The 23,921-nt window shown below is 47.4% G+C and overlaps 1 protein-coding gene across 2 annotated transcripts in view; it reads left to right on the top strand.

The window, feature by feature from the left end:
• Positions 1–4,852: 4,852 nt before the first annotated feature.
• Positions 4,853–23,921, top strand: part of LOC120094130 (uncharacterized) — a 35,162-nt gene continuing 16,093 nt past the window's right edge. Inside the window, exons 1-4 of one of the 2 annotated variants that reach the window (XR_015628193.1) lie at positions 4,853–4,996; positions 5,899–6,002; positions 8,808–8,931; positions 21,062–21,194. Coding sequence is in view for 1 of the 2 variants with exons in the window: in XM_087564288.1 (XP_087420414.1) it covers positions 4,921–4,996; positions 5,899–6,002; positions 8,808–8,931 (304 nt within the window). In the remaining variant the exon portion in view is untranslated. Of the gene's footprint in view, positions 4,997–5,898; positions 6,003–8,807; positions 8,932–21,061; positions 21,195–23,921 lie in introns of those variants that run through there. The other variant, XM_087564288.1, reaches the window with a different exon arrangement.

Genomic DNA, 23,921 nt, shown 5'->3' with positions numbered 1-23,921 from the left:
GCTGAGTGATGTCTGGATCCTGTCTGCACACACACAGCTATGAATATATCTTTCAGAATTCAACCTAGCCATCAGAGTGTAGACCGATAGAGTAGCCCCAACTCCTGATGCACGAGTCATAGCAAGCTCAGATAGCCAGGAATGCTGGGACCTCGATGATGACACAGGATCATAGCCAATCCCTATTGACTCTGCAGCCAAGGGCAGAGCTGGCTTCAGAGACTTGGAAAGTCCAGGCCAGCTCAGACCTTACGCCCAGGAACAAGGAAACCTACTCAAAGGAAGTAAAGCTCTCTCAAGCCTGCAGCCTGCTGTTCTCTCTATCAGCACCCTGCCCACAGTTGTCTGCCCAGCAGGGTTGGCCACCAGAGCATCAGCGCCATCACAGGAAGCAGGTCTGAGAGCTCTGAGCTCTGCCTGTCATTTCCCCTAGCCACTTAGTCCCAGCATTCTAGCTACAGCTCAGAGATCAAATGTAAGCGCTCTCTCTCTCTCTCTCTCTCTCTCTCTCTCTCTCTCTCTGCCATGGCTGATCAGTTCTTTTCATAGAAGTGATTTACTACACTGTGCACTAATTATCTGCATAATGTTCTATTGCCTCGATTAGAGGTTGAAAGAGTTGGCATTAAGATGCTATTATGCTCAAAAAGACACACAAATGGTCCATAAGTACATGAAAAGATGTTCAGTGTTGCTAGTCATCAGGGAAATGCAAATGAAGCCACAAGGAGATGCCACTGTGCACTCGTTAGAGTGGCTTCCATGTGAAAGAATGGAATGGTTAAGTGTCGCCAGTGAGTAAAGCCAAAGCCTGCGCTCACCCGCAGACTTCATGGTGGACAAGAGAACAGACTCCTACAAGTTGTCCTTTGAACCCACGTTTGCACTGCCAGACACACACACACACACACACACACACACTATTATAATTATAAATAAAACAATTTTTAGAAGAATTAAAATACACCTATTTAATGCTGCAAAACATAGAGCACAACAAAATGTTTAAGAGTTGACTGCTATTTTGACTTTCTAATTGTTAACGATGTAAATCCCTCTTCCCATAAACACAGAATGGCAGAACCACATTTATGGGCTTTGGCCCTTCAGAAATTGTTGGGAATTTCCTTAGCAATTTTTCTTTTTTTGTGTGAAACTCATGTTAGCAACTTAAACAACAACTTTAAAAATCAAACACAATCCAATCCAAAGGTGTCCTGATTGGATTCATGTGTGAGGGATGAAGGCAGGAAAATATTTAAAGTCACTGTTTTCCATATGAAGGCCACTACATTTCTGTGAGAGCAGAAGGCTTTGGTGTCCAGTGCAAACAGCAATTCACAACACATAGTAGCCTCGGGTCTGGCTGAGGGGTGTTGGGCGGTGTCCTGAGATGCTCTGTGGCTTCATCGCCTATGCAGCGTGCACACTCTAAGTCCAGTGTCAAGGGTACAGTGAAGACATAAGAAGACAGATGAGCAGGTCCTGCAAGGAATACCTCAGGTTCACCTCACACTTGATTTTGAATTAATTTTTAATTGTTACACTTTCAAAAATCCATTGTTGCCTTCCCCCCTTTTTTTACAGCCTTCACATTCAGTTACATAACTGCAACTGAGTAGCATCCTACAGATAAAGAAACCATGAGCAAGTCAGATACAGTGGCACATGCCTTTAATCTCAGTGCTTGGGAGGCGGGAGGTGGGGGCAGGTGGATGTCTGTGAGTTCCGAGCCAGTCTGGTCTGCATAGCCATTTCCAGGCCAGCCAGGGAATACATAAAGAAACATTTACTAAAGATAGATAGATAGATAGATAGATAGATAGATAGATAGATAGATAGATAGATAGATAGATAGATAAACAGACAGACAGACAGAGTATATAGATAGGTAGTCGATAGACAGATAGTATATAATAGGTAGATAGACAGATAGTATATAGATAGGTAGATAGACATGTAAATGGTAGATTGATAGATAATATTTTTTTTTTAAAAATCACAGCACTTTGGTAGAAGAGTCAGATAGATCTCTGGGAGTTTGAGTTCTTGTCTAAAAAAAGAAAGAAAGAAAGAAAAGAAGGAAGCAAGGAAGGACGGAAGCTGTGAATTATGTGAATAACAGTGCATGCATGTTTGTAATGACTTTATGTTTTTAACACTTCAAACTGGAAACAACTCAAATGTGCACCCTTGGCAGATGAATGGGTAAACATATCCCATTTGCTATGTGACCAGTGGAATATTGTTCTGGAGAATAAAAAAGGAATGATATTAAACGCAGCACAATGGATAGATCCCCAAAATATAGCAAGTGAGAGGGGACGGACACAAAGGAGAACGCACTGTATGATTCCATTTATCTGAACCTCTAGAAAAGAGAAATCTAATCTCTAGTGGTGAGAAGGCAGATTGGTGATTGCCTGGGACCAGGAGCGATGGGGAGATTGAGGAGAAAGAGTATCAGGGACGCTCGGGGGGTGATGGGAAAGTTGGTATCTTGATTGTAGTGCTGGTTTTGTGAGGGCTTCATTCATCAAAACTCACTGAGCTCCCCATGCTTCAAATAGGCCCATAAATTACACCTCAGCAAAGACAGGGAGAAGCCGTGGGAGAGCATCACAAACAGCCTTAACTGTGGATTCAAACAGGGGATTTTACGTTAATAGCACTTAAATCCAGCCCAAATTTAAAACAGAAAGGACAAGTGTCAAACAAATGTTCGAAGAGGGATATACGCACTCTACTCATCCGTATGTCTAATGTGCGCATACACATACATGTGCTCACATGTACACACATACAGGCACTCACATGTACTTACATGCACACATAAAGAAGCCATTATAATGGGCTCTTTCCTGATGATCCAGAAACATTTGAATATTGCCTCCAGGGAGTTGCTTTAAAAGATGAGCTGTACTTGGTAGGCAAACAGGCTGATCTCTGTGAGTTCGAGGCCAGCCTAGTCCACATAGTGAGTTCCACACTAGTAAGACCCTGTCTCAAACCAAAACCAAAATACACTCCCCCTCCCCCCCAAAAAAAGATAGGCTATATAGGCGATACATGGCACGGTAACCCGTATCTATAATTTTAAGAATTGGGACCTGAGATGTATGTGAGGATTCTTGTGAGTTCCAGGCCAGCCTCGGCTACATGGCAAGACAGACTTTGGCAAGACAAAATATATGAATTGTATAACATGATAACATGAAGAGAAAAATAAGACAAGGCATGCATTTTGTCTCCCCCAGCCTTGTGTGTCCCCAGACCCACTCTGAGTTCCATACCTAGCCTGGGCTCCATGGAAGGGTCCATTTGCCATGTTAGGAGTCTTGAGTGGCATAAGCTAAAGAAGCCCTCACCCCTGCTTCTAGTGCCCGAATCTAAGGCCCAGCACCCACCCTTTCCTCCTAAGACATACCCCTCCATGCCAGCTCAGAAGAAGCCAGAAAGGGGCCCTGGCTCCCACAGCTCATTTGGTAGGGCTATCAGCCGGGGTCCTCGCAGCCCAATCTACATACATCTACCAAGTCCTTACTCTACAGTGGGGCCCACAGACTCTCATTCCTACTTGTCTGGTGAAGGACTGTAGAGTCCTGGGTAAGGCGGGACACTGTGAGACCAAAAGTACTGGGTTTCAGAGCCAGTCCACCACTGAACTGTGGGAATGTACGGCTGGCACTCTTAGGCACTGAGTCTTGTTTTGTTGTTGCTGTTGCTTTTAAAAAAGATCCCAATTTAGACTATCATGTGAGGTTTCTCAATTTTTAAATTTTAGTAACAATTAACGTAACAGCAATGGGGAAAAAAAGAGAACACTTTGAAATGAAGCATGGGCCAAACAAAACAGGGCTAGACAAGGCCGTGAGGACTCACCAGGCCGGGGCAATGTTAGAGAGGAGCAGCTCCTGTGTGCAGTGGTCCTGGTGCTGTCTGGGGGCTGTGTTCCCTGCTTCAACAATTCAGCTTAGCCTTCCAGTCAAGCATAAACCCTGTATTCTACACCCTTGGAAAGCTCTACCATCCATCCTTGAAATTCCTGGCAAGGGTGAGATAGATCAGCCATCCCTTCAGGACTGGCTTTTTTTCCCTATCCCTGCCTTACTGAGCCTCAGCCTCCCCCAGGACTCAGCCAAGATAGTCCACATCCCGGGAAGCTTACCCTATCCCTAGCCTCATCTCTATCCTGGATGCCTCTTGCCCCCACCTCAAACTTCTTCTAGCTCAGTTCTCTCCCCACTGCACAAACCTATGTATCTTCCACAAGACGGAGGGCCAAGCTGTGAATCCAGTAACTAACACACACACTAGGGACGCTGGCTGGCATGTCCTGATTGAGAGTGAGGTGGGGAAGTTCCTTCAGTTCCCTTCATCTAATGTACTTTCCATATAAGTGAACAGGAAGCCACAGGCCTGGTTTGGGTGTGAACCTGGAGATCACACAACGTTGGGCACACCTGGTATCACTCCACTTCTCCACTGTGCCTGACTCCCTTGTTGTCAGCCAAAGAGAGATGATCCAGGGTACATATACATCTCAAGGCTAACCCCTTTGACAAATGAGGAGACAGAGGCAGGAAGGTGTGAAGAAACTTGCTTGGAATGCCCAGTTGTGAGGCAAAGGATGAGGGTTACATTAAATGTTGTCCCACTCTGCCCTTCATACCATTCCTTTTCCTTGGTTAGCTCTAGGTGTGGCCTCTTAGGGGCAGACAACTTTTGTCTATGATAAATTACTACCCTTCCTACCACCTGTGAGGTCAACAGTGGCAGACAGAGCAGGATGATGTCAACAAAGAATAGTACCATCACTCCTGCCAAGCGCACAGCGCACACCATTCCCAAAAGCCCCTAGTAGACAGTGAGGGTCTTTTTGCTTGCAGTGACCTCCTTTGTCTGCTGACTTTGAAGGCCATGTGTGGAACAGTCTTATCCCTGATGCTGATGTGGTGGGAGAGACCTGTGGGCTACTGTGGACTGTCTGCGGCAGGTAATGGACTAGATGTGTTGCTTCTCTGTAGAATTCTCACAGATCTCCAAGGAGCTGTAGGCTCTGCTCCTTGGGTTAATATGGAACCCACTTCTCAGTAAGCCATAGGCTTCAAGCTCACAAGCTTGCCCTTACTCAACCATGTCCCCAGCAAGCAGATCACTCCATCCCACCTTACTCCCACAAAGATACTGGGAATAATGACCCAGAATGATAGGAGGAGATGGCCGAGCTCTTTGACTCCAAGGGTGTCCTTTTTATGCACGAGGGAACTCATCGTGGGGTCTGGGGAGAGTCTGTCTTTCCAGGCTGTGTCTCTTCACTCTGCTTTCCACCTTTGCAGGCCTCCATGCCTCTGATCCCCAGCTGTCATAGATTGCAGGTCACAGGCAGAAAGTGGTTCTCTCAGCAAAGCCTAAAGTAAATGTCACATGTTTGCAAGCAAGCCCATTTCAACCTGTGCTTACTACTTCCCAGAGAAACTTGCAAGAAGGTCACTGCTGTTTAACAAGGACTCCACATTTCCATACCAGGGTCTATGCGTCCTCAACACTCATTACCACCGCTCATCCATCCATCATGCAACACCACCGTTCATCCATTCACCAACCGTCACCACCGTTCATCCATTCACCAACCGTCACCACCGTTCATCCATTCACCACCCATCACCATTGCTCTTGGGCTTAAAAAAAAAGGTGGGATGGTCCTCTCTCTGATGCTGGCCAGTGGCAGTGAGTCAAAGCAACCAGTCAAGCCAAGATGGCCCCCGATGAACACCAACGCAATGCAGTATGCTATATTGCTAAGGATAGTATTGTGATTTTAGGTGTACTTGATGCATTTTTCCTTACAGTATCTTCATCTAACAGTGTATTTATCAATACTTAATCCCATCCTAGATCAAGGAGTATTTGCCCGGTACAACAGAGATACAGTGCTCTCATTGGCTGGGCCTGATCATGTGTCCAATTGGAGGTGGCGTCAACACTCTGAACGAACCCAGGTAAAGAAGGGAGCCCTTTTCAGAGAGAAGCAGGGCACTGGATGTCTTGTACAGAGTGAAGAAGAGACAGCAGCAACCAAATGGCAGGTGTCTGCACTTGGATGCTCAACAAGTATTTATCGGGAGATGGGACAAGTGAGCGGCTCTCTCTCTCTCAGGCGGAGAAGGGGAAAGCGCTCTAGGAAGAGGAAAAACATGTTTTTTTTTCTTCCCTCCCACAAGAAGTCTAAGGCAGCTAACAGTGCTTTGTCCTGAGAAACCAGACTACATTTAAAATGAATCCTCAACTGGCCGTGAGTGGAGAATTCTCTCTCAATTATCCATGCTGGGTGTTTAACTGGAGACTGGAGTCCCCCAGTTCCTTCCCCAGAGGATTCTATTCTGACGGTCCCTCCATTCAACAAACTGGCCCATATTCTGGCTGCCCAGTGCTTGCCAGGAAATACTAGCTCACTTGATAACTGAGCAAGCACACGAAGAAACCGAACGCAGCAGGGGCTGGCAGGAGCCATCAAAACCCTCCCAGGGAAAATGGAGCTGGGAGTGATGGGGAAGAGTTAACAGACACAGGTACTTGGGAGAGTAACTCCCAGTGCCTCACAGCCCAGTGGAGTAGCTAAGGCTGACAACAATTAATTGAACGTTTCAAATCAGCAGAGAGGATTCTGAGTGTTCCCATCACGGAGAACAAATAAATGTTTGAGGTGATGGATCTGCCAATTACCCATTCTGATTATGACACACTGTACACATGTACTGAGATGTCATGCTGCACCCCAGAAGTGTGTACAAATGACTGTGTGCTGTAAAATTGTTATTAAGCCTCCCAGAATGAGGTTTGGAATTCCCCTCCCATTGTCCCTGGCCAGGGGACATTATGAGAGCTTGCCCCACTCTATAATGTGACATAGACAAAAGCTGTCACTGACTGAGACCCTTTTCTATTCTGGCATATTCTGAGCTCCAGGAAGCAGACCCTGGGAGGAGCTTAGATGGGCAGGGAATTTGATAGTGGCGTGCTACCAGGGAAGACCAGCCAGGTAGGCATAGTTAGCAAGGAGAGGCAGTCCTAAAAGGCTATGATTTCTGGGAGTCTCAGCCCTAGCCTGGTTTTATACAGAGCTCTGAAGGGCAAATATCATGTAGCATTTGGTGTTTTTCCATCCTACCTTGAACCAAGCCCCTTAAAGTAAAGACGTTTTACCCCCTTGCAGTAGTGATGGGTGCAGTTGAAGGGGCAGGTAGGCTGTGCAGAGGGAAACAATGGCTTGATTTCTCCCTTACTGCCACAGAACAGGGGACACAGATGACCTCTGTCCACACGCACCAAGCAACCTCAGAGGGTATGGCACAGGATGCTCCCAGAATTTCAGTCAGTTCTAACAATGTCTACCTTGTATCAGCTCAGATCCCACAGACTGGGGTTCGGTTCCCTGAGATTCCACTGACCCTTCCTCAGGTTGTTTTTGCCCGTGCTTCTGCCAAAACTCTGGGTTCTGCAAGCCCCCACTCTGTTTCCACTCTTTGTTACAGTGCTCGCAGGACTCGGGGAACCCGCTTAGCAGCTCACTATGAAATACAGAAAGGGACGGCTAAAACAAGGACTAGAAGAAGGGCATGGGCTTCTATCCTACCCTCAGACTCAGCCCCTGCCAGGAACTTCAGCCACCTGGAGGCTCCCTACACCCTGTATCCCTTCTGCATTTATACAAAGCCTGTATCCCACAGGCATCAATGCCTGCAGATGATGTGTGACCCCTCTGTGTTGAGGAAGGTTCTATGACAGCCCTAATCTGATAAGAACAGATTGGGCTTCTCTTCTCCTTTCTTTCTCTTTCTTTCTTTCTTTCTTTCTTTCTTTCTTTCTTTCTTTCTTTCAGTTCATACCCTTAACCTTGGCTACCTCATCTTTTTTTATTTTCTTTTTTTCTTTCTCAGACTTATTTATTTTATATGTATGAGTGTTTTACCTGCATGCACACCAAGCGAATGCCTGTTGCATTCAGAGATCAGAAGAGGACATCAGATTGTGAGCTGCCGTGAGGGGACTGAGAATTGAACCCAGGTCCTCTGTAAGAACAAGTGCATTGAAGGTCTTCCCGGCCCCTGGGGAAATTGTGTGTGTGTGTGTGTGTGTGTGTGTGTGTGTGTGTGTGTGTGTGTGTGACTCCCACACTAAAAGACTGGAAAGGTCAAAGCTTCTTTGCACCACCTCGAGGATGGGATGTTCTCCTTCCTAGAGGTCATGGTGAAAAGGGAGTTCCATGCCAGGAACTGTGGCAGAAAACCCAACAAGTATAGTAACATCCTAGCTGCCCAGCTTTGGGGTTTTGAGCGCCTTGGAACAATGTGCTGAGGGCTGTAAGTGGAGCCACAAGCCCAGGGCATAAGTCATTACTCAGAAGTAGGGATGCTAATGGGCTGCCTGAACCTGCAGGAGCATCATAGACCAGACAGAGGAGGCAGTGCTCCTGACTTCCATACAGTGCCCCTTCGGCTCTCCTCCTCACTTCTGTGGTCTCCCTTTGGCTCTGTCTCTAAGGCTGCCCCAGGCTAGATATGGGGTGAGGGTGGGGGGTGGTAAACCCTGCTGGAATCTACTCTCCCACTCTCCAACCCCAGGGCACCAGCCTGATTTTCCCTGGAACGTGACACTGCCACCATTGCCCACTCAACAGACGGATTATAGTGAGTTTGAGTTCCCTATCAGTCATGTCGCAAGTCATTAAGTTTATTGACACAGAGCAGACGGCCTAGGTGCACGCAAAGGGGCTCAGTAGTTTTTTTTTTTTTTTTTCTGTTCAGCTCGAAGGTGACAACAGAAGTCTCACCAAATCCAAGGGCCTGAAGCCAGCAGATCCTCTTAGAGCTAATCCCAAGGAGCCAGAGGCAAGAGGGCATCCCAGTTCTGAAACCATCCACAGCAAAGGTTGGTTGACTGTATGGGGAATGCCTCCATGTATAAGACATAGGCACTCTTTCAAGAAGTCCACAAATGACTCGGGGAAGATGCCTCAATGGTAAGGGCTTTTGTCATGTACACTTGGTGACCTGTGTTAAATTCTTATAACCCACGTAAAGGTGGATGGAGAGAACTCACTCCATAAAGTTGTCCTTTGACCACCACACCCAGGCTGTAGTATATATGTCTATATGTTCCCTGCGCTCGCACGCGCACATGTGTGTGTGCAAGTGTGCAAAAGTGTGTGTATGCATGTGTACATGTATATGTGTGTAAGAGCACTCATAGCTGAAATATAGAACACACACACACACACACACACACACTGTAATAATAAATAATTCCGAGCTTTTTTTTTAAAGCCTGTCGTACTCCAAAGTCATATCTCCAATAACATTTGGGTCACTGTCTAGAGTCTGAGTCTTCACAGTTTCTCACACCATCTCACGAAGCCTCACAACAGCCCCATGTTTGTTGCAATTTTATGGAGGTCCAGAGAAGCTCAGCAGCTTACCCAAGGTCACACAGCTAAAATTCAGCAGGAACTGGGGTCCAACCCCAAGGTTGTCTGCCTTTGTGATGGGTCTCATCCTCAGCTCACCTGCCTGCCAGCACGGGTTTCCCTCCGGAGTCCAGAAGTGCTTTCTGATGTCTAAATCAGTTTCCTCTAATAACAACCTTAAGGCCTCTGCTCTCTTCATTTGCTCATAGACAGATGTTTGCTTGGTTTTGCCAGACATGGTTACCATGTTTGCTTTTAGCACACACAGAGAGAAGAATGCAGAGAGGGCATGGTCATAAAGTGAATGTAGTACATGCTCCAACCAAGACGGTACAGAACACTTCCGGCACCCTGTGCAAATGAAGAGCCACGTACGCAGACCCCCTTGTCCATTACCATGTTACATACACACACACGCACATATGCACATGCATACACACACACTCTCATACACTTGCACACACAGAGACACACGCACACACATGTACACACACATACACACACTCTCACACACTTGCACACACACTCATACATATACACATACACACTCACACACTTGCACACACATGCACATACATGTTCACATGCACATGTACATGCATACTCACACTCTTGCACACTTGCACACACATGCACACATACACACATGCACACACGCACATGTACATACACACTCTCACTTGCACACACAGGCACACACTCTTAAACATACACATAAACACACTCTCACACACTTGCACACACATGCACACACATGTACATACATGTACACACTCTCACACACTTACACACGTGCACGCACATACACACACGCAATGCACACACATATATACACACGTACACACTCTCACACACTTGCACATGCATGTACATACACTTATACACATACACACACTCTCACACACTTACACACACATGCACACATTCTGGTTCTTAGGGCCATGCAGAAGGTCTGCAAACAAGTCCCCGACACCTGACATTGTGGACAGCTGCCCCAGCTCCACCTCTTTCGGGAAGCATCCCTGACCTCCAGAGAGTCAATCTCACATTTGTGCGACACCCCTGCCCCACTCCCTCTCCCTGTTAGCTTCCCCTGAGTGGGTCCAAGAGCAGAACTCCACTGTTTCTGAGAAGTGCCACGGAAGAATAACTGTGCTGTGATTTTCAAAGGAAATTGAAATCTCCACTTTACTGCTTTCTAAATGAACCTTATCATTTCCCCCTGTCTACAACATTCCAGCACACTGTATGGCTTCCTGGTGTGCTCTCTCTTTCTCCTCTCCCTCTCTCTCTCCTCTCTATTCTGTCCCTCCCTCCTCCCTCCCTGAAGAAGAACATGGCAGATCCAGCACCAGCAGGCCACTAGGGTATATATACTCCTTTGGCAGGTCCAAGGAAGGAACTGGTCACCTCAGTGGGACCTAGAATGAGCTCCATATTGGGAGCCACATCCACCAGGCAGTCTCTGTCTCCCCATTCTTGATTCCTCACATTGGAGCCTCAGAAATGAAATAGTTACACAACAGTAGGGCATCTCTCTCCAGAAATGCAGTCAGCTCCACTAAGGTTGACTTCATCAGGGCCTGCCCTGGGTTAGACCTGCTCAGCCTTGCAGAAGGAGCCAGGGCATCAGAAAGGGGAAGAATGACCGGGAAGCGGCACAGCGACTTAGAAGCAATGGGGGTAGGCATTGAAGGGTGAGAAGGACAGCGTGGGAAGCCAAGAACCAATGGTAGCTTTACTGGAAAAGTCACAGAAGGATCCATAAGGGAGGTATAGAGCCTAGGCGCAGAGGAAAGAAGGAACTAGGTGACAGACAACATGGGTGACGGGCTCAGGACCTACACCTGGAGGGTCTGGTCCAGTCCCCCTCTCTTGGAGACGCTCATGGGATATGGTGGACAGTCTTCCTTCAGCAGAGACAGAGTCCAGTCAAAGGTGAGCCAGTATCATCCCTGAGCCACAAGGAGCCAGCCTGTCCTCAGGTGTCTAGCTTCCCTGAGGCAGTAGTCTTAGACAGTGGGGCTGTAAATCTACCTTCTTCTGCTACCCTAGAGTAGGCAACTGAGACACGAAGCTGAAACCAGAGCAGCGAGATCCTCATGGCTTCAAATAAATGGGTACAGCTCACTCCTCAGAGCAACGAGGAGCTGTCTCCTGTGTTGTCAAGACAGAAGTATCAAGGCTGGGGAAGTACAAGGGCTCTCCCTCCCCTTCGCTGGTGAAGGCATAATGAAGGGGCCATGTTTCACTCACTGGATGTCGTGTTTGTGGTGGGGGGTGCAGCTCTCAGAGATGCATTTAGAGATGGGCGGAGCTGCAAGAAGGAAAGGGAACTTCCTCTGTCCAGAACATGTGCTTAGACAGCACCCTGGCTGGGTTTATGCTTATTTGCACTAGAGACAGAAATTAGAAGTGGGAGAGTGCAATGGTTGGCCACACCATGGATGTGACAAGGACAGGGGAGTTTTCCTTGGGTCTAGGTAGTCACTAGTGTGGTAGCCAATCCCCAAAGGCCACCTGTAACATGAAGGATCCAGTCCCTAAGGAAGAGGGACCAGGAGTTTATAGGGTTAGAGAGCACTGAGCTGGCCTGGAACTCTTTTGGAAAACTGGCCCCTACCTCTTTTATTGTAGAGAAGGCTGGACCTCAGGGCTTAGGCTGTTCAGCCTGCAAAAAGATGAGCTACAATCCTTTGTGATTCTGGAATCTGAAACTTAATTTATTTATTAACGGAGAAGAAGTTATCGAATCCGCTCAACATGTTGTCAAAGAAACAGAAAAGCCTAGGAATTTTAACAGCCGACAGTTGAAAACGGTGACATGAGAGGAGAATTTTAAATAAATATTTGATGTTAATGCCCAACTGATTCCAGCGTGAGTGATAGATCAATTACACAGGGGACAAGCTCAAACACACGTGAGAAGGACTGTACTGAAAGAGATGGGTGAGATATGTAACAGAGACAGAACCCCAAGCAAAGCCTAACCCCAACCTCAGCCTCCAGGTCCCAGTGGCTGAGATACCTGGGGAAGTCGGGCTCCACGAAGATAAAACTTTGTTACTAGGGCTCAGGTCTTGGTTCTGAACATGGGGGTGGGGCAGTTAAACCCTCCACTTCTGTGTCTGTTTTCTCATCTGTAAAGTGGGTGAGTAGCCCCTACCTCTAACATAGGCATGAGGATCAAATGAGTTGCTCCGTCCCTTTGATAGGAGGGTTTCTGCTCTGTGCTCACATCCTCTCCTGAACTCTACTAAGGAGCCTCAGAGATGGTTCAGCGGGAAGGATGATTGTTGCACAATCATCAGACCCAGAGTTCAAATCCCAGCACCCACATAACAAGCCAGGCATCCTGTGCGTAGTAAGCAGCAACAGGAGGATTTAAGGTTCTTGTAGCTTCCATCTTGGATAAGGGAATTTGAGCTGTAGTTTCAGGGAAAGACTCTGCCACAAAAGATCACTGTGACCAACAAACAAACAAAACAAAACAAAACAAAACAAAACAAAACAAAACCCAACCAAATAAACAGAAACTAAAAAAAGCACGTGCCAAAGTTTCCTAAGAGTATCAATAGGCTGTGAGCTGGAAGAAGGAAGAGATTAGAACAGCAGAGACAGGAAAGGAAGGACATTGAAGACAAGGTGGGCAGGGCCAAGGGCCTGGAAATGTGTGGGGAATCAGATGGGGTGCATGGCTCGAACAAGATGGACGGATATGCTGCTCTGAAAGAACAACGAGAATCTGATTCTCTTTGACAGTAACAAAACACCCGACAGGAACAACTTCAAAGGAGGTAAGACAGATTTGACCCGCAGGTTAGGGTCAGAGCTTTCTCAGGTTGGCTGAAGCCATTGCTGGTAGCCCTGTGGTGAGAGGAAATTCTATCCTTTCTCTCACTCCCTGCTCCTTCTCTCTAAAGCCTGCCTTCTGCCTCCAACCCAAAGTCTCCCCAGAGGCATCAGTCCTGATCCCTACTGGGAATCCACTGAAATCCTACCCGGATTAAGCTGGTCTTCAACAGCAAGGATTCTGGGAGATCCTCCTCCCCCCCCCCCCCCCCCCCCCGCACCTCCACCCTGTAGGCTCAGTTCTAAGAACAGAGGCAGGCTGGGATTGGAGCACCATCCTCCTCAAGACTGAGCAGAGACTGCCTCCTAGCATGACTTCCCAGGTTCTCGGGAAATGTGAAGCCTTTTCCCTCCCCGTTCTTATCCCACCCCAAACCTCCAGTTTTATTCTGGAGCCTTTGACACCTTTTCCCACCTTTTGAATATGGGAGGGTTCATTCATCAAGAGTCTCCTCTACTCATCAGAAAAGCAGTGTTGCCACTGATCTTGAATTAAAAATTGCCCAGAGACCTCAGAAAGGCTCTTGCGATCTCCACCACTCCCTCCTGTTCCCTTTTGGAAGATACTGGAATTTTTGCCATATTTCTGTGAGGATCCTCCTCCCACCAGCCGTTCAGCTAGGGATGTACTGGACTTAGGAAGATGCATATTTACTGAGCTCAATGTAAATGTTCCACACTTGGTAGCATTATTTCATTTAATCCATCAGTAGGAGGTCCTGAATTCCCTCAGGGGACTCCTTTGGATTCTGGGTAGCTACACAAAGAAGTCCTAGGATTTTAAAGCTTTGAAGACATCTAGTTTCCTCGCCTTCCCTCTCCATTTTCCCTCTCTGCCACTTTCCTGGATGCTGAACTCCAGGTCCCAAAGCCACCTCAACCAAGTCACCTTGGGGGAAATTTGTGTCATGGACAGGGAGATCCCACAGCCTTGACAGGGCTTGGGTGAGTCTGGGCTGGCAGAGCAACCTCCAAAGAGGCTGATTGATGCCTCCTAACATTGAGACCTCTGTTGCATCCGCTCCAAGCGAAAGTCACCTTCAGCAGGACCGAGGGATCAAAGAGAGAGGGTAGCTGATGCAGTCCTTAGCATCTCTGCTCTGTCACATCAGCAGGTCAAATCTCCTCCTTGCCAGCTTGTTCCTGGGCAGGCTTTTGGGGGAGCATTTGGATGGATAGGCCTCCCACTTCTTCTACACCCTGCCTTGTTTTTTGCCTATTTCTCTCTCCTATTTCTTCCTCCCCATTCAGCACCCTCTCCCTGACTGGATTTTAGCCTCAGGCTGCTGCAGAGCACAACAGACCCAGGCTCTGGCATCTGCATTGCAATTGCTTATTTAATGCCCTGTGTGACACTCACATGTGCATGGACTCATGCGCGCACGCATGCACACACACACACACACACACACACACACAGAGAGAGAGAGAGAGAGAGAGAGAGAGAGAGAGAGAGAAGGGGGGCTATAGCTTATTCCTGGGGTATCTGCAGAGCCTGGCACTGGCCAGGTTCAACCAGGGAGTTGGGAAGCATTTGTTGGTGGAGTCTATGGAGGACCTGAGTGAATGACTTCATTGCTTACTTCTGAAGCCACGTGTTGGTCTTTAGGGAGCTGCCCTGCCCAAATGCAGACCCTGTTAATGGAATTTCAGACATCGTGGTCCTGGTCCTGAAGCTTCCTGACACTTCTCAAGTCATCTGTGCTTATGTCCTGAGGGCTCCATGGAGGCCTTCTCCTAGTAGTGCCTCCTGGCCGTTCAGATGAGCTCTGACACCCTTCTGTGGCTCTGTGATGGGTGTTGGGTCTCTTTGCTTCTCTCCACGCTCAGAGTGGCTCCCTGATGCCTGGACTTAAGTCTCATCTCTCCTCCTGTCAGCTCAGTGCCAAGCCCCAGACTGCACTCATTTGGGCTTCCTGTTTGTGTGTTTTTAGATTTGAACCCGGCAGTTCTTTTACCCATGTATTCCCTGCCTTCACCCTGTTGGGGCTTCTCCATCAACCCACACTTCAGGAAGCAAAAGCTCCCAACATGTGAGCTGAGGAGATCTGTTGGTTCCTCTCTCCAGTTCCTCCTGCTGCTGGGTATTACCTAGCTGCAGAGCTTCCTGTCACCAGAGATGGGCTTGAGGGGTGGGGTGGGGACTGAGCTGTAACTGACTGTGTCACAGAGAGGGTCAGGCATAGGGGAATGAATGCTGTGATCCCAGGCTAGGCTGGGTGAAAACATGGCGAGCCAGTGTTCTGCCACATGAGTGATACCCACAATCCACATGGTCCAGAACCCTATGTCACCTGCAAGAAGTTCCCATTGATTATATACCCTTCCCCATACTCTTGGTGTCCCTCAAGGAGTCCTCAGAGCTCTCCTGCCCTGCCTGACATCTAAGTAAGAACATCATACATCTCTGTACATAAACAATGCCCAACCACATACTCCGAGAGCCACAGCCAGCAAGGACTCCCATCATGGCTTTTAATCCTTCAACTGTGGGGGAATATGTTCTCTTAGACACGGAGACTCGTGATATTCAGAACAATTAAGGCACTTGATCTGGATCGGACAAGTAGCAGAACCAGGAATCAAATCTGAGTTTGTTTACCCACTCATCTGCCCAATGTGACCAGAAATCTGTGTAAGGCCAGCTCTGGGAGGAGCTACAGGCAGATCCCTTCCTCTCCAGGGTCTGGTGCCCCAGGAACAAGCCATAGCAGGGGAGGGAAGGAGTCCCATTAAATCTTTTCTAGAACAAGACTGGGCATGAAAAAACAGACACTCGGTGAAAAATTGGGACCATTTTCCATGAGCTTGAGAAATATACTGGTGCTCTGCTCTGAGGCTTAAACGGTTATGAGAGCTGACTTCATTTTCTCTCACTCTTTTTTTTGGAAGGGGGCATTTTTGTTAGACTGGAACCCCTGGTCATCCCCTGCATAAGCTGGGAAACCCCATCTGCCCTCCCTCCCCTTATCCACCCTCACAGAGAAAACTTCCTGCCTGCTTGGAGAAAACTCCAGGCTTACCTGTCATCATTCTTTGTCTCCCCATTTCCAGCAACCCACCCAGTGCCCACCAGGGGCTCAGATTTTTACCACGTATGGACACAATCCCAGCTCCTAGCTGATGTCATCGCTCCTCACCCAAGCTCTATAAAACCCCCTTACGTTAGCCCGGATGTGTGACATCACTAACCTCCATCCACTTGTGGGATCAGTGAACCCACCTGAGAGTTACCGCCTAATAAACCTGTCTCTATCCACTTTTAATCTGGTCTAATCTGGCCTATGTCTGTGTCACCGAGGGAGAGAAAACGCCTATTCGTTTTACCTTGTTTTATTTGGAGGGGGGCTGTCGCAATTAGTTTTCTCTGGTTGATTCTTTGTGAGTTTCATGTCATGCACCTCAGTGCTGCTCATTTCCCAGTCCATCTACATTCACCCTTCCACCCTTGTAACATCCCCCACAAGAGAAAAAGAAAGTCTTGCCTTGGAAGCCAGGGTATGCCACACAGTACAGTCTTTTGTCCAAACCGTTCTCTTGTAAATGCTCACTGCAGCAAATCATTGGTCTGGCTGGAGGTCTCTGAGTTCAACAACAGTGTCAACTGGACCCTCGCTGAGATTCCTCTTGGATATCCTGCTATTTCTCTGAGTCATGGAGATCTATGGGACCAGCCCCTTCACAAACTCCAGAAGCTCATAGGTAGGATAGATGTTGGGGTGGGGCAGATCAAAACCTAGAATCTGGGCCTCAATGCTGAGCATACCAGCTGTCCTTCACTCTCACCAACAGGACCAGCTCTCCTGAAATGCCCAGGAGAGGGGCAGGGCCAGTTCTCCCACACCCATGCACAAGGGGTAGGGCCAGCTCTCACCAGCCCAGCACAGTTATCAGATATCAACATGGCCTCAGGTGGCTGCCCAGACTAGAATCTTTGGTGGCAACATGGGTCTCAGACATCAACACAGACTCCAGCTGGGATAGGACCATGGGACCCAAAGAGGAACCCAGATGTCACCATGGCTTCCAGTGGCAGTGCAGGCCATTCAGATCAGTCCCCCCACCCCAGCATCAGCCCAGCCCCTGGACATCAACATGGTCTCAAGCAGTAGCCTAGACTGATATCCAGATGGCCTTTGGTGCCAACATGGGCCACAGACCTTAACACAGAACTTGGCTGCGCTAGGGCCATGGGTCCAGACATGGCCCTCGGCAGCAGCCTGGGCAAGACATCACCATGGCCTCAGGTGGTTTCACAGGCTCCTCATATCCACCTGTTCTTCACCACTTTCATGACTCCAGTTCTGTCTCTGTGCACAGTGCAGGGACAGATTGGCTTCACTTTCTCTCCCCTCTCCCCACTGTTTACTCCGTCTCTCCTGTCTCTCCCCTCTCTCCATCACATACCCATTCACTGTAGTGCCCTCTGCCACAGGATAGACACGGGTGTCTTCTGGTTACCCTAGGCTATGGGGCTGGAACCTCCTCTCAGCTTCTTACCACAAAAGTGTATTTCAGGCCCAAAAAGATGGTTCGGAGAGTAAAAGGACTTGCCTCCAAACCTGGTGACCTGAAAACTGGCATGGTGAGGGAGAGAATAAACTCCCACAAGTTGTTACTGGTCTCCATATAAGTGCATAGCATGCTTGCATATACATATACACATACAACATACAACAAACAAATAATACTTTTAATATATTTCAAGCTAGAGAGTTGGTTCAGTGGCTAAGAGCATCTGTTGCTCTTGCAGAGGATGCAGGTTCAGTGCCCGGCATACATGTGGGAGCTCACAGCTGCCTGAAACTCCCATTCCCAAGGATCTAATACCTTCTTCTCATTTCCACAGACAATGCATGCATACAGTGCACAGGTGTATATGCAGGCAAAACACCCAAATACATAAAATAAAAATAAATAGATCAATTTTAGAAAGTGTATTTCAGTTACCCAGATCATGGTGGTGCATACGGTCCAGCACTTTGGGAGGCAGAGGCAAGCAGATCATTGTGTATTTAAGGTCAGGATATTCTACATAGTCAAGCTAATCAGAGAAAAGGACACATAGTGAAACCTGTCTAAAAAAGAAACAAAGAAAGAAACATAGAAACAAAGAAGCAAAGAAAGAAACAAAAACAACAACAACAACAAAAACCACCAAAAAAACAAAAAAACAAGGACCTAGAGAAACAAAGAAACAAAAAAGAGAAAAGAAAGGGAAAATTCAAGCCATGTGTAGTAGTGCATGCCTAGAAAATCCAAGGGGCTGAAACAAATGGATCAAGAGCATCAGGCTAGCCTGGGCTGTAGAGTAAGACCTGTCTCAAAAACAAAAAAAATCTTTCAAATATTCAGAGAAGCTCAAGGAATAGCCTACATGCTCGAAATGAGCAACATTTGCTTCAGCTCTGTGTTTTTCTAGGCCTTTGAGTATAAGTTGCACCCATTAAATCAATGCACCCCTAAATAGTTCACCCTACTTCTTTTAAAGATAAGGACGTGCTACTAGCTCCAAGCACCATTATTATACGTAAGAAACCATTTCCAAGGGTCTCCAAACTTCTGGCTTCTCAGGACAAAGAACTACCTTGAGTAACATCATAGAAGTGCCCAAGCTCGCAGCTTTCAAGAGTGCGCCTACATTTATCTCTTTTATAACATCATGGCGCAACCATCCACCTTAAGATGTGCACAACTCACACGCCACAGACTAGATACCTCTAAACCCATCTTCAGATATCTGTAGTTATCCCGGAAGTGACTGTTCAAGCTGTTTTTTTTTTTTTAAATAGATTCCAATCAGAAGTGTTGTGATTCTGCTGAACCTCTTCTGTCTGAAGTAGGCCCCATCACATCCGTCATGATATTGGCTTTTTTGAAGAACTAGTGCTGGTGGTTGTCTTAGTTACAGTTTCTATTGCTGTGAAGAGACACCATGACCATGGCAACTCTTATAAAGGAAAACATCTCACTGGGGATGGCTTATAGCTCAGAGGTTTATTCCATTGTTAACATGGTGGGAAACATAGCTGGATGCAGGCAGACGTGGAAGAGAGAGTCACACTGGAGCTGGCTGGAGCATCGGAGACCTCAAAGCCTGCCCCCTAGGGATTCACTTCCTCCAACACGACCATACTTCCTGAGCGTATCACTCCCAGTGAGCCTATGGGGGTCATCTTCTTTAAACCACCTCAGTGGTCTTGCAGAAAGTCCCACCTTCTAGACTTGCCTCATTCTTCCCTTTACAGTGCTGCCTAACCTAGGATGTTCTATCCTGAGCTTGGTCACATTCAAGTCAGAGATTATTGGCTTGAATACTTCTATAGTAGGTGGCCTATGAGACAGCCTCTCTGGGCTCTGTCCTTACGGAGATCCTCCCCAGTGAAGGCTAGACTTTGAGAAGCAAATATGGCAAAGTAATTAGATGCCTGATCTGACAGGATTGTTTGAAACTGGCCTCTGCCTTGTGCTTCTCTTCCCCCATCTTTGTTTTTTGCCTTGGTGGAGGCCAGCTACCTTGTGTAGAAACCCAACATTCAAGGGCTAAGGCCTGCCAACAGCCTCAAGAATCAGACCTAGAAGCAGGTCTACCCAACTTGTTAAGCCTTCAGATGGGGCCTAATCCCAGCCAACCATTTGAATGCAACTTCATGAGATGCTCTGACCTGAAGACACCCAACCTACATTCTTGACTCCCAGAAACACTGCAGTCATAAATGATTGCTGTTTTAGGCTACTTGGTGGGTGCCATAGAAACAGGCTATACTGAATTGTCTCCTCCCACGAGCCCCTCCCACCACCAAATTATTTGTTGACATCTTAAGCCTGAGGACAACCATACTTGGGGTAGGGCCTTGTGGAGATTCAGGTCTTCAGGTAATAGCCTAACAGAGGAGGAGCAGGATTCCTCCATCCAGCTGTGAGAACACAACCTTAAGTGGCCTGTCTCAAGCCAGGAAGACAGCCCACCCGGAAGGGAGAAACTGAGTTGACAGGCATCTTGATCTATGCCTTCCCAGCCTAGGTAAATATGACAGCCTGTCTTTGTAGGCTGCTTGCCAGCCCGAATAAGCAACACAACTTCCCAGGAGATGCTGTGAAATGCATATTACAAACATCAGAAGAAGCAGAGAGCATCACGCTGGCCCACTAATTTTCATGGTTTGATTAAGGTGTCCCCTGACAGACCCAGCCAGTGAAAAGGTTTATCTTCCCTCTGACGAGGCACTGAGGGCAATGCATTTCTGCCGAAAAGATCTTGTTTTTCAACCAATTTTACCTGACGCCTTGCCTTCTATTGATTGTGTTTGCCTGAATAGATTATTTCTTTGAATATTGAAAGATGATGATTTTTCTAAATCTACCATTCTTTACATATTTATCGGCTAGTGTTTTTCACAAAAAGGAATTTTTTTCCCCATCATCGACGGGAATTAACTACAATTCCTCTTACAAAGGATGGATAAATGCTAATTCTTCCTTTTCAATTACTAATTTTCTGAATAAGGAATTGGTTCAATAGTCACCTCCACTGGTGGTAAATGAGTTTCTCTCGTTCTCTCTCGCTCTCCTTCTCTCTCCAGCTCATGCAGCTATTGTCTGTCTGTCCTTGTATCCATCTATCATTTATCTATTGCCCTGGTCTGACGGGCATTTATCATTCAACATTTTATAATCAGTCCTTTCCACCAGTCTTTCCAGTGTCCATCTCCCCAAGCTCCAGCTGCCCTCTTTTAATTCCAGGATCCCAGCGACAGACTCGCAAAGAATACTTTCAAGATGGATTCCCCTGCTGTTCTTGAAAATCCCTACTAGATGTCATGGATGGTGGGAGGCAACGAAGGGGAGAATATTGTAATAAAATGTGCCAGCCATAGTTGAGTATTTCTTATTTAGGGAATGAGAAACACTGGGCAAACTCCTGGGTCCTGGTCCTTCCCAGCCTTGCCAGTCTCTTCCTGTCCCACCCCAGGTTTGTTACATGCAGTAGAAGGCGAGAGTCATATAGGCACGGGCGGTACCACCCCCTTCGCAAGCAAGCAAGCAAGCAAAGAGCAAAGCATGAAGAAGACAAGGAGATTCGGAAGGGTCTAAGCATACGGAATGCTGAGACCTGTCAATGCCTCATCACAGTGGCCTACCCATGTGGAAACAAATGACTCAGAGAGAGCTCTCAGCCTCCTCTGAAGAGGCAGAAGATGGGAACCTCAGCCTCTCATGATCTATCCTCGCCTTTGGGACTCTAACCTCCGAATCACCTCCGTAGCCCAGAGTGGGTGACAGTGCTGGTCTCCTGGGAGTTCAGTGGATGGAAAGTGGCTTTGATGTCCACACAAGCTCTGCTGCCTGCTCTGCTCTTGGGAAGGAAGGAATAGAGGAGAGTTTCACATTTATTTCCCCAGCTCTGCCTCCTGCCTGACTCTGTTCCCACTCCTGACCTGAACTTTCTACACACAGTGAGCAAGTTAAGGCCCTGGGAAATGAAAAGCATTTTGACGGCTAACCACAGAGCCCTCCAATAGAATCACAATCATACGTTTAAGCTTCTACCCAGCATCATAACACGCTTAAGGCATGCTTTGGGAGATGCCAGTGGTTCCTCATGCAAGACATGTCTTCCCATCTTCCCACATCGGTTAGCTCAGCCTCACTCTTCTCCCTCCATCCCCAACCCCCAAGTCTTGTGGAAACTTGTTGATTAGCTGGAATCACTTGCCTGCCTCCAGGATAATGGGGGTGGGGCAATTTCTCAGGGAGGTATTTGCTCGGGGGCCATGCAGAACAGAGGGAAGACAGTCAGGAGGGCTCAAAAGAACCCAGGAAAGCAAGAGGGAGATGCTGCTGTCCCTCCTCCACCAGTTCTCATTTACCCGGAAGTGTGGCTCCTCTGGGCCCTGCCCAATATACCTGTCTCATCCATGTCCACAGCAAATATCCAGCAGTAACGGGAAGCCATCACTACAGGGAAAGTGATGGCCACTAGACCCTCTGTTTTCTCTGGTTCAAGGAAGCAGGAGTCCCTGCAGAGCATCCACTTGACACAGCACATGTGTGTACACATTCCTCCATGGAGACTCTTCTCAGGCCAACTTCTCCCTCCTACAACTAACACACACACACACACACACACACACACACACACACACACACACACACACACAGCCCTATTGTCCATGTCAGGTCCTCACTTGACCTGAGGAAGTCAAGCTAGTTTCCTAACAGGCTCGTTCCTACTGAGCATGCTCTGCTACTCTGCTGCTGGCTGCCTCATCATCGCTTCCATCCCTCACAGGTACTGCTCGGCCCAGGCTTCTTTTCAGTCAACAGACATTACCTAGGATTGTGAGCTGAGTGGTGTCACCCAAAACTCACGTGTTGGAGTTCTAGACCCCATGCACCCATTTCAGAGACAGGACCTTTAACAAGTGTTACATGAGGCACAAGGGAGGGGTCCTAACTCAATGGGATGGACATTATTCTAAGAAGAGACACCAAGGATACTCATTCATCAAGGTAGGGTGTGTTAGGTCACAGGGAGAAGACAGCCATTTGTCAGATGAGGAGACACCCCCACACAATCCACCCCCGTTGACTCTAGTCTTGGCCTTCAGATCATCAGAGCTATGAGAAAATGATTTCATCCTACTGAGCCACCCAGTCTGTTGCATTTTGTAGTATCTGCCTTTAGCAGACACAAATCCTGGCATTTCCCTACATGTGCCCAGACCCCAACAGAGGCCAGAAATATGAAGGCAAGGCCTGGCTGCTGTAGAGAGGAGCTTAACATGTAGTAAGAACAAACAGATCAATGGGATCGAGTTGAAAACTCATAGAGTGGGTTTCCTCTTTAAGGTTGGTTAATTTGTCACAAGGAGGTCCAGCCACTCAACCATGAAAGGACCGTCTCTCCAGCAGACACGGCTGCCTGGTCCTGCACACTATGGTGGCACCCAGTCAGTTTCTCACAGCACAAACGGAAGTCAGCTCAAACTGGGCGCTATCAATGTAAGAGATAAAACTACGAAACCCTTTGAAGAAAATTGGTTTTTTCTTCTCCTCAATTTCGGCACTAGTTATTATGACCTTTAGAGAATTATCTTTTAGCATAAGCAATAAAGGGAAGGTAAGCAGACTGGACAGCATCATTTGGAAACTCTGTGAAGACGGTGAGATGGGTCAGAGGATGAAGCTACTGTCAGCAAGCTCTATACCTCAGACCTTCACACACATGCTGTGACTCACACGTCTGACACACACATGCACATGCACACGCATACACACACACATAGAGAGAATATTAATACATGCGAAAATTTTTCAAAAACTTTTGTGTTTTAAACAATACTCTCTATCAAGAAAGATAGATGCATGGTCTGGAACCCCAGGACTCAGGAAGTTGAGGTAAGAGGATCGTGTGTTCAAGAATAACCTTGCATTTTTGTCATGGCTACCCACTGCATCCCTTGTTTGTCTCAAGAAGCAAAACAACCAAAACAACAACAACAGCGAAAAGCAAAGACAAGAAACCAACAGAATAAAAAAAAAAAAAAGACAGTAAACCAATTCAGAAACAGGCAGACGTGCTAAACAGACAGTTCTCTGA

The sequence above is a fragment of the Rattus norvegicus genome, chromosome 8 (genome assembly GCF_021556685.1).
Source record: "Rattus norvegicus strain SHRSP/BbbUtx chromosome 8, alternate assembly SHRSP_T2T, whole genome shotgun sequence".
NCBI classification, from domain to species: Eukaryota; Metazoa; Chordata; class Mammalia; order Rodentia; family Muridae; genus Rattus; species Rattus norvegicus.
Note: the sequence above shows the minus strand (reverse complement) of the source record. Positions and strands in the feature narration are given on the sequence as shown.